Source organism: Vanellus vanellus (genome assembly GCF_965231255.1).
Source record: "Vanellus vanellus genome assembly, chromosome: 1".
NCBI lineage: Eukaryota > Metazoa > Chordata > Aves > Charadriiformes > Charadriidae > Vanellus > Vanellus vanellus.
Window position 1 is genome coordinate 705,611 of NC_138905.1, and position 14,849 is coordinate 720,459.

Genomic DNA, 14,849 nt, shown 5'->3' on the forward strand with positions numbered 1-14,849 from the left:
AGCAGGATCCCCCGCCGCCCCTTGGACCCGCCGTCACCAGTCACGGACAGACGGGCCACCGCCGGCCACCACGGGCCACCGGATTCCCGGCCCGCGCCCGTGGTCCTGTCCGCTCCATGGGGCTCCGGCTGGCGGTGGGGAGGAGGACCCCCTCCGTGGGGATGCTCCCGTGTCCCTGGTGGGGCCGTGGCCGGAGCCGGGCTGTGCCGGGCGGCACCGGGCACCCCCGAGAGGTGCAGAGGGAGCCCGGCCACGTCTGACTCTGGAAGCGCTTTAGTGGGGGTCCCGCGGGGGGGGCGGGGGGCACGGCCGTCCGGTGCGGTGCCCCCTTCCTCCTCACCCGTAGCTGTGGGGGCTGTTGGGGTTCATGGGGGACGAGTCCTGGCGGCCCGACTGGCCCATCAGTTGCCAGAGGCGGTGGCTCAGGTTCTGCACTTGGCAGGTGCCCAGCACGCAGCCCACCCGCAGCAGCTGCGCGTGCTGCAGCCGCCCCGGCGCGTGCCGGCGGCCCCGGGGGCCATGCCGCAGGGCGAAGCGGTGGCCGTGGCCGGGGACCGGTTGGGTGCCGTGGCGGGGTCCGTGCCGGGGCATGAGCTTCGGGCCGTGCCGGGGGATGAGCAGTCTGTGCCGGGGGGCCAGGCGGGCGCCGGGCCGGGGTCTGTGCCGGGGCATGAGCTTCGGGCCGTGCCGCGGGACGAGCGGTCCGTGCCGGGGCGGCAGGCGGGCGCCGGGCTGGGGTCCGTGGCGCGGGATGAGCTTCGGGCCGTACCGCGGGACGAGCGGTTTGTGCCGGGGGCCACCGGCCGGCTGCAGCGGGGAGAGGGGCCGTGGTCCTGGGTGCTGCGCGGGGAGCGGGGCCGGGGAGGGTCTCCGGTCGGGGGGCTCCCTGCAAGAGAGCGGCAGCGGCGTCAGCCGGGGGGGGAACGCTCGGTGGGCAACAGCGGGCAGAGCCGCGGCACCCCGGGCAGGGGGGACAGCCGGGGGACAGCGGGGAAGGCTGTGCCATGCCGGGGGTGCCACGGTGGGCCGGGGGGATGCAGCCCCCCAGCTTCGCCTGCCCCCCAGCCGCTCTGCCCAGGGCCCCGGGCCTGCAGGAGGAGGAGGAGGAGGAGGAGGAGGAGGCAGCGGCAGCCAGGGAAGGGGAGCTGCTACCTGCAGCGGCACACGTACTCCGTGCTCCGGCGTTGTGCCATGGCGGCAGGGCTGCAGGAGCTGCCCGCCTCTGCCAGGGCTGCCAGCACCCCCGTCCCCACCGTCCCACCGAGCTCCCCGGGCAGGGGGGACCCCACGGCACCGTGGGACCCCTGCCAGCCCCACGCCGACCCACAAGCACCGGCACCGCCATGGCCATACAGGGTCCCCAGGGACACCCCGGGGCGTGCAAACGGGGTCCCCCCGGTGCTGCCAGCACGGCCCAGGTCGTACTCCCCCCGCAGAGCAGCCGGAGAACCCCCACCGGGGCGGGGGGGCACTCACCGCGTTGGCCCCGGGGCTCTGCCACCCGCAGCCGCCCCGCGTGGCCGCCCGGCAGGAATCCGCAGCACGGGGGTGGCTGTGGGGGTGGCGTGGGGACGGGGCAGCGCTGGCGGGAGCGCCCCACACCAGCACCCCCCGGCCAGAGCCCCCGCGGCCCCCTGCACACGCACATCCCTGCATGCACAGCCCCTTCCCTGCCCGCACGGTGACGGGCACACGCGTGTCCCAGCACACGCACACTCTAGAGCCCCTGCACACGCAGGTATGCCCAACACCCCGGTGCGCACACACACACACACACACACTCACTCACTCCCACCGCACACCCCCAGCCCGGTGTGCGTGCACACCCGCAGTGTGACCCGGTGCGGGTGTCCCGGTGTGCACAGGCAGCCCCGGACACACACCGCACCGGCCCCGGTCCCGCGGGGACGCTGAGTGCCGGGGGCTCGTCCCGGCACGGCCGCCTCGAGGCCGGACGCCGCTTGGCCGCGAGCCACGGGAGCGGGGACAGAGGCCAAATTCCTCCGGCTCCGCAGAGCCGGGAAGCCCCGGGGGGGGCCGGCGAGTGCCCGCTGCCCCTTCCCGTCCACGGGACGTGTTTACAGGAGGCGGCCGGTGCCCGGAAACACCGGTGGCCTCGGCCTTCCCGTCCCGGTGCTGCCCGGGCCACGGCACGCGGGACTTTCCCGCTGGCTCTCTTCCAGGCAGCTCTGGCACTGCCGGCCCCACACTGAGCAGCCCCAGTGCCGGTGTGCCGTGGGATGGCCACCGCGCTCCCCACGCTCAGCTTCTGTCCCGGCTTCGCCCCCTCCGGCCCCGGCGCAGCGGGCAACCACCTTGGCCGAGCTGCCGGCGCATCCGGCTGCGCGTGGGATCCCGTGGGAGCCGGCGCGGCGGTGATCCCACACCCGCTCCCGCGGCTTTGCGAGCTGCGCCAGACACGCCGCGGGGCACCCACCCACCGTGGGGCACCCGCCGACCCCGGGGCTGGCTGCACCGGCACCAGCACCCCCCACAGCCCCCCCGGCTCCCACCAGCGGTTCCCGCATGGCTCACGGCCCCCTCTGCCTCCCCCCCGCCGCTGCCCACCCCGGTCCCACGGCCTTTGCACCGGCACAGTGCCGGCAGCCCGTTCCCCTGGGTGGGGGCACCCACACCCCCCGGCCGGGGGCACCCACGCCTGGGCACCCCTGTGGCGGGGTCCGGCCTGAGGACACCCCCGGCAGCAGCACAGAGCTGCACCCCCCAGGACCCCCATCCCTCAGGGACCCCCACGGCAAATGGAGCTGTACCCCCGTGTCGGGGCGCCCCGGCCCCCCCCATCCATCCCCACACCCCGGGCCCCCCCTCCCGCCCCCCGGGAGCTGCACCACCTGCGGCGCCGGGAATCCCTGCGGAGCCCGAGACAGCCTTCCCACGGCGGGGCACGGCCCAAACCCGCTCCTCAAGCAGCAACATGCACACGCAGCGCCCGTGCACGCACACACGCACGCACACGCACAGCCTGTACACGCACATGCGTGCACACGCACGCACACGCGGTGCCTGCGGGAGGTTCAGTCCCGGCCCGAGCTGTCTCCTTCAGCAGGAGACCCCGGCCCCCCGCCGCCTTGCACACGCGTGCGGCCCACCCGCACCATGGCACACGCACAGGGAGAGCTCTTGCACACGTACCCTCTCCATCATGGCACAAACCAACACCTGGTCCAGCCCTTGCACACCCGCGCTCCCTGCCCGTGCGCACACACACACACACACACAGAGGTACCGCTCTGCCCCCTGCGCCCCCCAAACCCACCTCGCCGCGTCCCCCCAGCCCCGGCTGCATCCTGCCCCCTCCCAGCACCGCTCCCCCATTCCCCCCGGGGTGCGGGGGGGGCCGGGACCCTTCACCCCGCTCCTGCCACCCCGTCCCCTCGTGTCCCCCCAGTCCCCACCAGTGCCGCAGGGACAGGCATGGGGGCAGGGTTGGGGTGCGGGTGGGGGAGATGGTGCCCAGGTGACACCCCCTACCGCCCCCCCAGCAGCCCCCCGGGACTGTGCCCACAACCTGCCACCGGGCAGCAGTATGGACGGAGGGACAGATGGACAGACAGACAGACATGGTGCCAGGCCAGGCCCTGCCGAAACCCTGAGGGACGGAGGGCCGGCAGGACAGACGGACACGGGGGGGGAGGGAGGGGGGGACTGGGGCAGGAGAGGGGACAGAGCCCCTCACGCGGGGCTGGGCCGGGGGGTGGGGGGCAGCCGGGCCCCATCAGAGGGGGAGGGCTGTGTCCTGGGGGGGGGCACAGCGCTGCCCAGGGCAGGGGGGGCGGGCAGGGGGGGTGCAGATAGAGGGGGGCACAGAGCTGACCTATGGGGCGGGGGGGGAGGTTGGGCAGGGGGGCACAGCGCTGCCCAGGGCAGGGGGGGCGGGTAGGGGGGGTGCAGATAGAGGGGGGCACAGAGCTGCCCCATGGGGGGGGGGTTGGGCAGGGGGGCACAGCGCTGCCAAGGAGAGGGGGGCCGTAGGGGGGGTGCAGATAGAGGGGGGCACAGAGCTGCCCCATGGGGGGGGGGGTTGGGCAGGGGGGCACAGCACTGCCAAGGAGAGGGGGGCTGTAGGGGGGGTGCAGATAGAGAGGGGCACAGAGCTGCCCAGGGCAGGGGGGCTGTAGGGGGGGTGCAGATAGAGGGGGGCACAGAGCTGCCCCATAGGAGGAGGGGGGGGGGCACAGCGCTGCCCAGGGCAGGGGGTGCGGGCGGGGGGGTGCGGGGGGGGTGCGGGGTCCCGGCTCACCTGCGCTTGGGCGAGCGGCCGTGGGGCAGCGGCAGCCCGTGGGGCAGCTCCAGCAGACACAGCGCTAAGCTGATGCAACCCAGCGCCAGCGGCGGCGGCGCTCGCATGGCGGGGCCGGGCCGGGCCGGGACGGCGGCTGCGGGGAGAAGAGACGGGCCCGGGGCTGGGCGGGGGGGGGCGGACCGGGCTGAGCCCCCCCGCTGCCCCCCGCCGCCCCCCGCCCCCGGCCCGTCCGCCCCGGCCCGTCCCGTCCCGCAGCCCGGGGGCGGTGCGGGGTCCCCCCCGGGGGGTCCCGAGGGGTCGCGGCCGTACCTGGGCCGGGTGCGGGGGTCGGGGCCGGGTGCGGGGGTCGGGGCTCGGGGTCGGGTCCGTGCCTCGCTCGGCGCTGCCGCTCCCCGCCCCGGCCCAGGTTAAATATCGCCGGGTTCGACGGGCGAGGAGGAGCCCAGCGGCCGCGGGAGGAGCCACCGGCGGGGGGGGTCGGGGGGGGGGAGCCCCGCACCGGCCCCCCTCTGCCCCGCGTCCCGGGACCCGCCCGGGCTGGGATGGGATGGGATGGAGTGGGATGGAGTGGGATTGGCATGGGACGGGATGAGGGGAACCGTCCGGGGGGGCCGGGATGGGGCTGGGGGTCCCACCCCGGGGGGAATGGGATGGGATGGGATGGGATGGGATGGGATGGGGGGAGCCGCCCAGGGAATCCGGGCTGGGGCGGATGGGGGGGCAGGGGACCCCCCCCCAACAGACACCCCCCACCCTCCAGCACCTGCGCCCCCGGTGTCACCCCCGTCCTGCGCCCCGACCCCCCCCCGTCCTGCGCCCTCCGTCCCGCTGCCGTGCGGGGGAGGGAGGGGAGGGGGGGGTGGGAGGGAGGGGGGCAGAGCCCCTCTGCTCCGCTCACCGCGCCCCACACTTGGGGGGCAAACCAGGCTGGAGGGGCAGGGCTGCACCCCGCCTCCCTTCCCTTCCCCGGGCGGTGCCGGGGGGGAACCCAGTGCAAACCAGCGCCCCCAGTTCGGCCAGCCCCCCCCGTCCCCTGGGGGGTGGAAGGGGGGAAGGGGGGGCAGCACCCCGGCACCCCCCCGCCGCGGGGACGCGCTCCCGCCCGCGCCTTCCCCCGGGGCGAATTTCGGTTAATGTTTTTAAACATCATATGGGGCCGTTCAAGGCCGATCGGAGCGGCCCCGAGAGCGATGGGGGGAGCACGGGGGGCGGCGGGGGGGTATCGGGGGGCAGCCAGCGCTCAGCGGGGGTTGGGTGTGTGTGTCACCCCGCCGCCCCCTCGCCGGGACCCCCCCCGCCTCCTGCTCCGGGGCGGGGTCTGGGTGTCCCCGGTGCCCCGGGGGCGAGGACCCCCCCCAGCACCCCTGGGTGCCCGAACGGGGTCCGGGCCCCCTTCCCCCCCCCGCCCCCCCCGCCGGGGGCCCCCGCGTGCTCCGCATCGCTGGGATTCTTCCGCATTACCGGGACACAAAGGCTGCAAACACCCGGGCCCGGGGCGGGGGGATTTGTGGCAGCACCTGATCCCGGGGGGGGCGGGGGGAGGGAAGGGGGATAGAGGGAAGGAGGCCCGAGGCGGTGCAACCCACTCCCCGCCCCCCCGGGGCTCCCCCCATCCCCCGGGGGGGGCTCTGCGGGTGTCGGGCACTGCCACCCGTTTTCTGCGGGGTTATCCCGGGGAGAGACACAGCGGGGAAACCGGCGCGACCGACCCCCCCCGGCCCACGCTGCGGGGACACCCGTGTCACCCGGAGGGACCCGGACAGGCGGGAGGAGTGGGTCCCTGTGACCCTCACGGGGTCCAACCGGGCCAAGCGCAGGGTCTGCACCCGGGGGGGGGCAGCCCCCGGTCCCAGCACAGGCTGGGGATGGAGGGGTGGAGAGCAGCCCTGCCGAGAGGGGCTCGGGGGGGTCGAGGGGGGGATTCTGCTCTGGGGGGACCCCCCCGCAGTGCTGCCTCCAGCTCGGGGGCCACCAACATCAGAAGGACATGGACCTGCTGGAGCGGGGCCAGAGGGGGCCCCGGAGCTGCTGGGAGGGCTGGAGCCCCTCTGCTGGGAGGACAGGCTGGGAGAGGTGGGGGGGTCAGCCTGGAGAAGAGAAGGCTCCGCGGAGACCTCCGAGCCCCTTCCAGTGCCTAAAGGGGCTCCAGGAGAGCTGGGGAGGGACTCTGGGTCAGGGGGGGCAGCCGTGGGACGAGGGGGAACGGTTTGACACTGAGAGAGGGGAGATTGAGATGAGATGTGAGGAAGAAATTCTGGGCTGTGGGGGCGGTGAGCCCCTGGCACAGGGTGCCCCGAGGAGCTGTGGCTGCCCCATCCCTGGGGGTGTTCAAGGCCGGGTTGGACGGGGCTGGGAGCGACCTGGGCTGGGGGAGGTGTCGGGGACTCTATGGCCTTTAAGGTCCATTCCCACCCAAACCGTTCGGTGGTTCCATGACTCCCCCAGCCCCTGCCCGCAGCCCCCCGTCACCACAGTGTCCCCATGGTGTCCCGGTGGGATGTCACCCTGCGTCCTGCACAGCCCCGGCACAGTGCCGGCACCCCAAAGCAAACCCCAACAGTGCCGTCATGGGGGTCCGGGCTGGGGTCACCCCCGGGGTGAGGGCACCCCCTCCCCGCTCCCCCTGGGGCAGGTGTGTGGGGCGGGAGCGGGGGGGGGGGGCTGAACCCTGATACAGCCCACGGGCACTGCTGCATCCCAGGGGGGACAGGAGGGGACAGAGTGAGGTCCCTGCGTGTCCCTGCCGGGCAGAGCCACGCCAGGTCCCGCCCCCCCCCCGAGCCCACGGGGACCCCCGGGGGGGGATCAAAGCCCTCCATCACGCCTGAGGCCCCCGTCACGGCCTAGGACCCCCCCCCGGCTGTCCCCCCCGCGTGGGGCAGCGGAGGGGAGCCGTGCGGGCACAGCGCGGGGCTGGGGCGCGCTCGTTAGGGAATCCACGCTGAGCCGGGAGTGTGGGGAGTCCCGTGGGATCCGGCCCCACGTCCCCCACCCGTGGGGTCCCGTGGGAGCCAGCCCAGCCCCCGCCCCCCCGCCCGTGGGGTGGCGTGTTCCCGGCTCGGGGGCCGAGGCCGGGCGGGGCCGAGCTGCCCCCCCATCCCGCACGCACCCCACGTCCCGTTCCCGCGTGGGAGTGGGAACGGGGATGTTCCGTGCTGAATCATGCCGGCGCGTGTCCCGGCGCCCCACGGGCGGCTGCGAGGGCCGCCGGCGCCGCGCCGCGGGGTCCCGTCCCTCGGGGGGTACTGTCCCGCGGGGTCCCCTCCCGCCACCGCGCGCACGCGGGTGACAGTGCGCGCTCTGGGCCGGGCACGCGGGGGGGCGCGCACACACGGGGGGGCGCGCACACGCGTGTCTGTGCACGCCCAGGGGCTCCACGCACACTGGGGGTCCCGCACACGGGGTGTCCCACACACTCGTGTCTGTGCGCATCCGAGGGGTCAGTGCACGCCCGCGTCCGTGCACACCGGGGGGCCCGCACACCCGTGGGGTCCCCGCACACCCGTGTCCGTGCACACCGGGGTCCCACACTGCTGAGGGGTCCCTGCACCCCGTGTCCGTGCACACCCGTGTCTGTGCCCAGTGGGGGTCCCGCACACCCGTGTCCGTCTGCACCCGAGGGGGCCGTGCACACGAGGAGTCCTACAGATGTGTGTCCGTGCGCACCGGGGGTCCCACACACCCGAGGGGGCCCTGCACACTCGTGTCCATGCACACGCAAGGGGTCCGTGCACACCCGGGGTCCCGCACACCCGTGTCCGTGCACACCCAGGGGATCCGTGCACACCGGGGTCCCTGAGCATGCACGTCCGTGCACATCCGAGGGGTCAGAGCCCACCCGTGACCCTGCACACCGGGGGGCTCCGTGCACTCCCAGGTCCGTGCACACCCGTGTCTGTACCCACCGGGGGTCCCGCACACCCGAGGGTTCCCCGCCCACCCGTGTCCGTGTACAACGGGGGTCCTGCACACCCGTGCCCTGCCCAACCGTGCCCGTGCACACCGGGGGGTCCTTGAACAACCGTGGCCCACCCACCCGTGCCCGTGAGCAGCAGGGGTCCTGCACACTCGTGTTTGTGTACACCCGTGTCCGCGCACGTCCAAGGGGTCCCGCACCCCCGTGTCCCCGCCCACCCGTGCCCGTGCACACCGGGGGGTCCTTGCACACCCGTGTCCGTGCACACCCGTGTCCGTGCACATCCGGGGGTCCCGCCCACCCGTGCCCGTACACACCGGGGCGTCCCCGCCCACCCGTGACCGGCGCCGCGCTCCCCCCCGCCCCCATCCCGGGGAACCCCCCGGCTCCGTGGCCCCGCCCCCTCCCGCTGAGCCCCGCCCCTCCCCTCCCCTCCCGCCCAATGGGGTCGTGGCGTCCCGCCCCCCTCCCTCCTCCCCTCCGCGGCGCCGTCGGCGCAGGCGCGTTGCGGGCGCAGCCGGGGCCGGTCCGCGCGAGGGGCCAAGATGGCGGCGGTCGGTGGGGAGCGCGGGCGGGCGGGGAGAGCAGCGGCGGCGGCGGCGGCGGGGGGATTGTGAGCGGCCGCCGCGCCCTCCCCCCCCCCCCCCCCCCCCCCCCCAAACCCCACCGCCCCGCCATGGCCCGCCTGGCCGACTACTTCGTCCTGGTGGGCTACGACCCTGGAAAGCGCGGTGAGCGGGGGCGGCGGGGGCGCGGCCGGCTGTCACGGGGCCGGGGGTGCGGGCCTAGGCCCAGGCCGGGGGTCCCGGGCGGGAGCGGGGGCGGTGAGGGGGAGGGCTACCGGCGTCCTTCAACGGTGCTGCCGGGCCCTGCCCGTGAGGCGGACCGGCCCGGGGCGCGGTTCCGCGCCCCGGGCCGGTCCGCCTCACGGGCAGGGCCCGGCAGCACCGTGCAGGGCACAGACCGGTCCGTCGTCCCCCTCCCCCGCCGTGAAGCCCCTCACAGCAAAGCCGGGGGAGAAGCACCGGCGCTGGGGGCGCGCAGCTCCATCTGCTCCCTTCCCCGGGGTTTAGGGGCCTTTGCCCCCGTTCACCGGTAGCCAGAAACGTTTGTGCGTGGTTCTGCTAAATTACAGGTTTCTGTCATTTTAGTGGCTGCTCCTCCCCCCCGCCCCCCCCTCCCGGCATCACTGAGCTGTCACCGCTGTGGAAACACCGGGTGGTGTTGGTTTGAGGGGGGGGTTCTGCCCTCTGCTTGCTCCCAGCCCAGACCCCCCCCTCCCTGAGCAGACCCAAATCCCCTGTGATGGGGATGTCGTGCCCCGGTTGGTGCTGGGGGGAAGGGGGGTGCCTCGGGGGCTCCCGACCCACAGCTCTGTTTAGAGTCCTCGTCCTCCACCCACATCAGTTCTTGTCTTCAAGGCGCTGTCGTTGGTTGTCTTGGTCATTGGGTTTTGTTCGTTTGGGGGCTCTTTGCGTGATGTTTTCTTCTACCTTTCTGCACCCAACTTTTTTTTTGGTAAAAAGGAGCTTTGTCGGCATTATAAATGAGGGCAAGTTTACCTAAAATAAGGACTTTCTTGCAGAACAGATACCGAGAGCATCTATTCCCCAAATTGCACATTCACAGAAGAAGAGGCTGTTGGCTGGGATTGTTTTAAGTGCGCGCTCGGAGCTGAGGAGAGGGAATCCTTTTCCACGCAGCGCCTGTTAAACTGTGGGTTTGATTATTATGGAAGTTGTTGAGGCTGAGCGCTCAGTTAACATTCAGAGTGGCTGCACAGTCATACTGATGGGAGCGTTGGCAGTGCAGATCCCAACACCCATCACTGCTCCGTTCTCTCTCCACTGTCCGAGCAGCCGGGTGCTCCCCTGCGGAAGGCGAGCTCGGGGTTGCATGGCATGCAGCTCCACTGCAGGCCTGGTGTCGGGAAGGCATTTGGGTCAGAAAGCAGACAGCCCGGATAAGAGTTTTGGTGTTTTCTAAGTAGACTGATTGCATGGCGGGGTGTTTTATTGTTATCATTGCAGGCCTCTTGCCCCAGTGTCACAGCGTCCTGTACCATCGGAGCGGGAAGGAGCCTCTCTCTGCCCCCGTGCCCTCTCTGCCTGCGGGAGCTGCGGGAGGTGGGCTGCCCAGGGCTGCACCGCCTGGGAGCAGATGCAGCGGTCTCTTGGGAGCGAGTGGAGGGCTGGGGTGATGCTTCGCAGCTGTACCGTCTTGGCCACACTTCTGAGGGCTGTCTCTGGGGCCTCTGAGCATTTCCTTCTGCATCTTCTTGCTCATCACGGCCTCCCTCCCGGAGCTGTGGCTGGTATTTGCAGCGTAACACTGGTGGTGGTTCGTAGCGGTTAGTAACTGGTCAGGTACGGTGGGGCACACGGAGCAGGTGAGTGCTCCGGTCCTGTGTTCCTTGCCTTGAGACTCAAAAACTTCAGTTTCAGAAGGGAGCGATACATGCCACACGTCTTTGTGCTGTCATCCAAGACTTGTTTAGGGAAGACAGACAGAGCTTTGAGGTGAAGTGGTTAATTGCAGTGGGATGTTAGAAACGAAATAGCTCACAATTAATGAATTCTATTCCTCTGACTTAAACGTTCACTTTTTTAATTTTAAAGCTCACCTGTGGCTTACAGGCCAGAGAACTGAGCTGAACTCGCTTGTGTTTGGGCTAGCACAGACCTTGGCGAAACATCCAGCCTTGACTTGGAAGCCATTAGCAGGTTTTGGTGGCACAAAAAGCCGCTGCCAGCTGCAGCACTTGTCCGGTGGTGGCTGTCCCAGTCAAAATGTACATAATGCCTACCCTCAACCTCCCTGACCTCAGCTGTGGGCCTCGGGTTTGAGAGGCCCTCGAACCAGGAGGTACGCTGTTACCAGCTCTGCTCCCGGCAATGTGCTTTTAGACTAGAGTCCCGTTTGAATTAGCGACGTGGTTGAAAGTTGCGGGCCTTTCCTCGGTGGTATTTTGGCTGAGTAGAGCTGCTCGTGATGTGAGGCTCGAGGTCTGTGGTGCTGCCACTTCTCTGAGACCGTGGATGGGGATCTCGGCACAGCCTCGGGGCCTGCGTGGGACACTCCGCAGCCCAGGGCGTTTGGCCGTGGTAGGAAGCGGCTGTGATCTACACTGCTTTGTACAACTCGGTTGGGTCTTTGCCCCCGGCTGCCGGCACGGCAGAGAGTTCGGCACCTCTGTCGGGGGCGGTTGACAGAAGACATGGAGCTCTCTTCCCTGAGCACGGCAAAGCTGCGGGGTGGGGAGGAGGTGTCCAGGACACCGTGGGGACAGTCCACTGCAGAACCCAAACCTCCATGCTGCTGAGATAACGCAGTCACAGGTGACCTCGCCAGGGTGAGGGACCAAGGAGTTGGGGCATCCTCCGCCAGAGAAGGGTGTTGGGCTGCACCCTACAAATGTCTGTTCTGGCCAGTGACAGCTAGAGCAAAACCCTTTCCTGTCCCAGTTTGCGGGTGTGCAAGTGCTCTCCTGAGCTGTGTGATAGATGGTTTGAAGCAAGATGTGTGTCTGAGCGATGTGCCAAGCCCCCGTGAGCACCCCCAAGGACCTGTCTGCTAAGGATGCAAAGATTGACCGATAACGGTTGTTTGATTTTTGGGATCGATATGGCTTATTCCCTGCGTGCTGTCCTGTTTTCACATCCCCCTTCCTATGGGGAGCTTAGATAGTGTTTGGCGGAAGGGCATGCTGCGCTCATCTGTGAGTGACTAATTGCTTTACAGGTTGGGTTAGTCTCAGCAGAGCTGTGGCCTGGGCGACAGGCTGCTCTGCTGCGGCCGTACCGTGCTGGCACCTCCCTGCCAGCTGTCAACACACCGGACTGAGCGCTGTGGGGGGGTCCTGCATGGCAGCCGACGGGGTCTTGACTGCACAAGGGCTGGATGGGACCCTTCGAGCGGGCAGGGAAGGGGCTCTGCTCTGCCCGCAGCCGGACAGGCACGTGCGGCGAGGTGCTGTGGCTGCAGAGGAATTCATGGGCCAATGGGATTAACGGTCAGGCAGGGATGGGGTTGCAGTTGGGGACGGTGAAAGGGGAAGGTCTGCTGGGACCTGAGGTAGCTCTGCATTGTCGCCAGAGGTAGAATTACAGAATGGTTTGGGTGGGAAGGGACCTTTAAAGTCCATCCCCCTGCCCCGGGCAGGGCCACCTCCCCCCAGCCCAGGTTGCTCCCAGCCCCGTCCAACCCGGCCTTGAACACCTCCAGGGATGGGGCAGCCACAGCTTCTCGGGGCACCCTGCGCCAGGGGCTCACCGCCCGCACAGGAGAGAATTTCTTCCTCACATCTCATCTCAATCTCCCCTCTGTCAGTGTCAAACCATTCCCCCTCGTCCCATAGCTCCCCTCCCTGACCCAGAGTCCCTCCCCACCTCTCCTGGAGCCCCTTTAGGCACTGGAAGGGGCTCAGAGGTCTCCGCGGAGCCTTCTCTTCTCCAGGCTGACCCCCCACCTCTCCCAGCCTGTCCTCATAAGGTGTTAACATAGTGCAGTGCAGTTTCGTGAGAACAAAACCGAAAGTGAGAGAGGTAGGCTCGTGGGCTGGAGCGGGGCAGCAAGTGGGGTTTGGCAGAGCCGGCGTGGGGCTGGCTGGGGGCTGCGATGGCGGAGTCTGGTGTGCCCACAATGTTTGCCGGGGTTTACAGTCGGCATCTGCTCCTGGTGCAGTGTGATCTTGCCGAAGGAGCCCCGTCCTCCCGGTCACACGCAGGGTCATGGTGCAGTCGCAGCGATGGCTGGAAGCAGTGTGTTGGCTGGCGTTCTGCTCATCTTGAAGGATGAGAAAAAGGACCATTAACTCTCAAGAAACGTGTTGTCTGGCTGTGAAACTGGTGTTTTCGCGGTACAGCGTGAGACCCTCTGGCTGCACGGTGTGACCAGGAGCTGGGCCGGCCGTTAGGCAGGCATCCAGTCGCTTTTTCTCCAGTTTGGCAAGCCTGGCTCTGGCATGCTGAACCGCTGGGTTGTTGCAGGGGTTCTGTCCAGGGAAGCAGAGCACCGACACACTACAGCGAGCCGAGCTGTCTCACCAGGAGCTGCGACTGCCTGACCCTGATGTCCGTGTGTCCCAGTCAGTGTGACTGCAGCCACGGCTGCTGTGCTGGTACCGAGCCGGTCCTGTGTCCACACGCTTGTGTCGGGAGAGGGGCTGCAGGTTTTGGGGCTCCGGGTAAACGTATGGAGCTAAATGAGCCCAGCTGTGGGAAATGGGTCTTTTCATATGTGAGTGTTTGTCATATTGTGTCATGATTGCTCACATTATTCTCAGTAAATGGATGTTTTTAAATCTCTTGGCTCTTATCGTTTATACAGACGAATGACTGCTTTGCAAAGCCAGGACTTCTGGCTGCTTTTTGCCTCAGGATCTGGGAGGTTTTTCTCTGTGTATCCCCAATGGCCTGAGAGTCCAGAACAGCTCAATTTCAAAACACGTTTAGCATGGATGAAGGGCTTATCTTAGAGTTTTCTATATGGAGCACTGAATGAGGCATGGCCTCTTCCCTGTGGGGAATTAGAAAACAAACAAACAAAGATAGGGGGATTTAGAATACATGCATTTCTGAATAAGCCATTGATGATCTGCTGCTGTTTCTATCTGTGTCCGAGTCTGCAGCTGCCCGGCCCTCCCGACCCTGCCTTCGCTGGGTGCTGCCGGGTCTGCCCAAACCTCTGAGGTTCGCCCCCAGGTACAGGGCAGCGGGGGAGGAGGGAAAGGATTTTGGCTGGGTGGGCTGTGGGTGGTGGGATCTGAGGCCCCCAGCGCAGGATCTCCTCGGGTTTTTCCCCCAGTGGATTGCCCCGTTTGCTCAGGGTGAGCAGCGTGCTGGGCTGCGGTAGGTGCAGACCCTCGTGCAGTGCCTGCCGCTGCCTGATCCAAAATTGAGGTTGCTGCTGCCTCCTGAAGCCTGCAAAGCCTTGAGGGGGATGCTAGTTTTCTGCGAGGGGGTAGGGGCTAGTGTGGGGCTGGCGAGGCTGCTCAGAGAACGTGGCCGAGCTGGGGAGGTTGCAGTGTTTTCTGTATTTCTTCGCGGTTGTGCAGGCTGGAGTGTCGTGCCACGTTTAGCCGATTCTTGCTGTAGTGAAACGTAGCTCCTTCAGAACGCCTCGCTGCTCCTGTGGTCGGGGGTGGGGTTTGGGCGCATTGATTCTGGTTTTGAGCTTCTGTGGGAGGTAAGGGTGGATGTTGAGAGGAAACTGCCTCCCGTGTTTGGTGCTGTCTCTTTCCGTGAAGTCTTTGATGCAGCTTCTGGCAGCGCAGGCCCCGTGCAGATGGTCGGAGGAACGAGGACGCAGGCGTGATGCTTCGAGGTGCTCACAGCTCCTCTACCGCTTGGGCTTTCTCTGTGCAGCTGGAGCCGATGCCTGGAATGAGGAGCTAGCGCTGAAAGCTGGAGAAGCTGCAGTATACCTGCTGGGCAGAGGAGAGCTCTCACGGCTCGTCCTGCTACTGTCCCACCTGCGTTTTGAGTCGATTTTCAGCCTGAGAGTGCCAGGCACTCTGCTGCTGCAAGATGTCCATGCAGCTCTCTCTGGTGGGAGGCATTTCTAACTGGCAGTAAAAATACACTTTGATCTATCGTGCGTGGACCTGGCCAAGTGACTCATCGGTTTGACTCAGACTGGGTTCTTGTAATGCGCACATCTAGCAAAAAA

The 14,849-nt window shown here is 68.5% G+C and overlaps 2 protein-coding genes across 3 annotated transcripts in view; one reads left to right on the forward strand and one right to left on the reverse strand.

Moving 5' to 3' along the window:
* Window positions 1-128: 128 nt before the first annotated feature.
* Window positions 129-4,368, reverse strand: ADM2 (adrenomedullin 2; the record flags this gene model as incomplete). Its single annotated transcript, XM_082491336.1, has 2 exons — window positions 129-658; window positions 4,262-4,368. 2 exons carry the CDS (start codon window positions 4,366-4,368, stop codon window positions 337-339), a joined length of 429 nt encoding a protein of 142 aa, XP_082347462.1. The 3' UTR covers window positions 129-336.
* Window positions 4,369-8,856: 4,488 nt separating this feature from the next.
* The window catches only part of SBF1 (SET binding factor 1), a gene marked incomplete at its 5' end in the record, with an annotated part of 87,668 nt that continues 81,675 nt past the window's right edge, over window positions 8,857-14,849 (forward strand). For both annotated transcript variants that reach the window (XM_082483259.1, XM_082483258.1), the window contains one exon: window positions 8,857-8,911. In XM_082483259.1, the coding sequence (XP_082339385.1) occupies window positions 8,857-8,911 (55 nt within the window). The remainder of the gene's footprint in view (window positions 8,912-14,849) is intronic.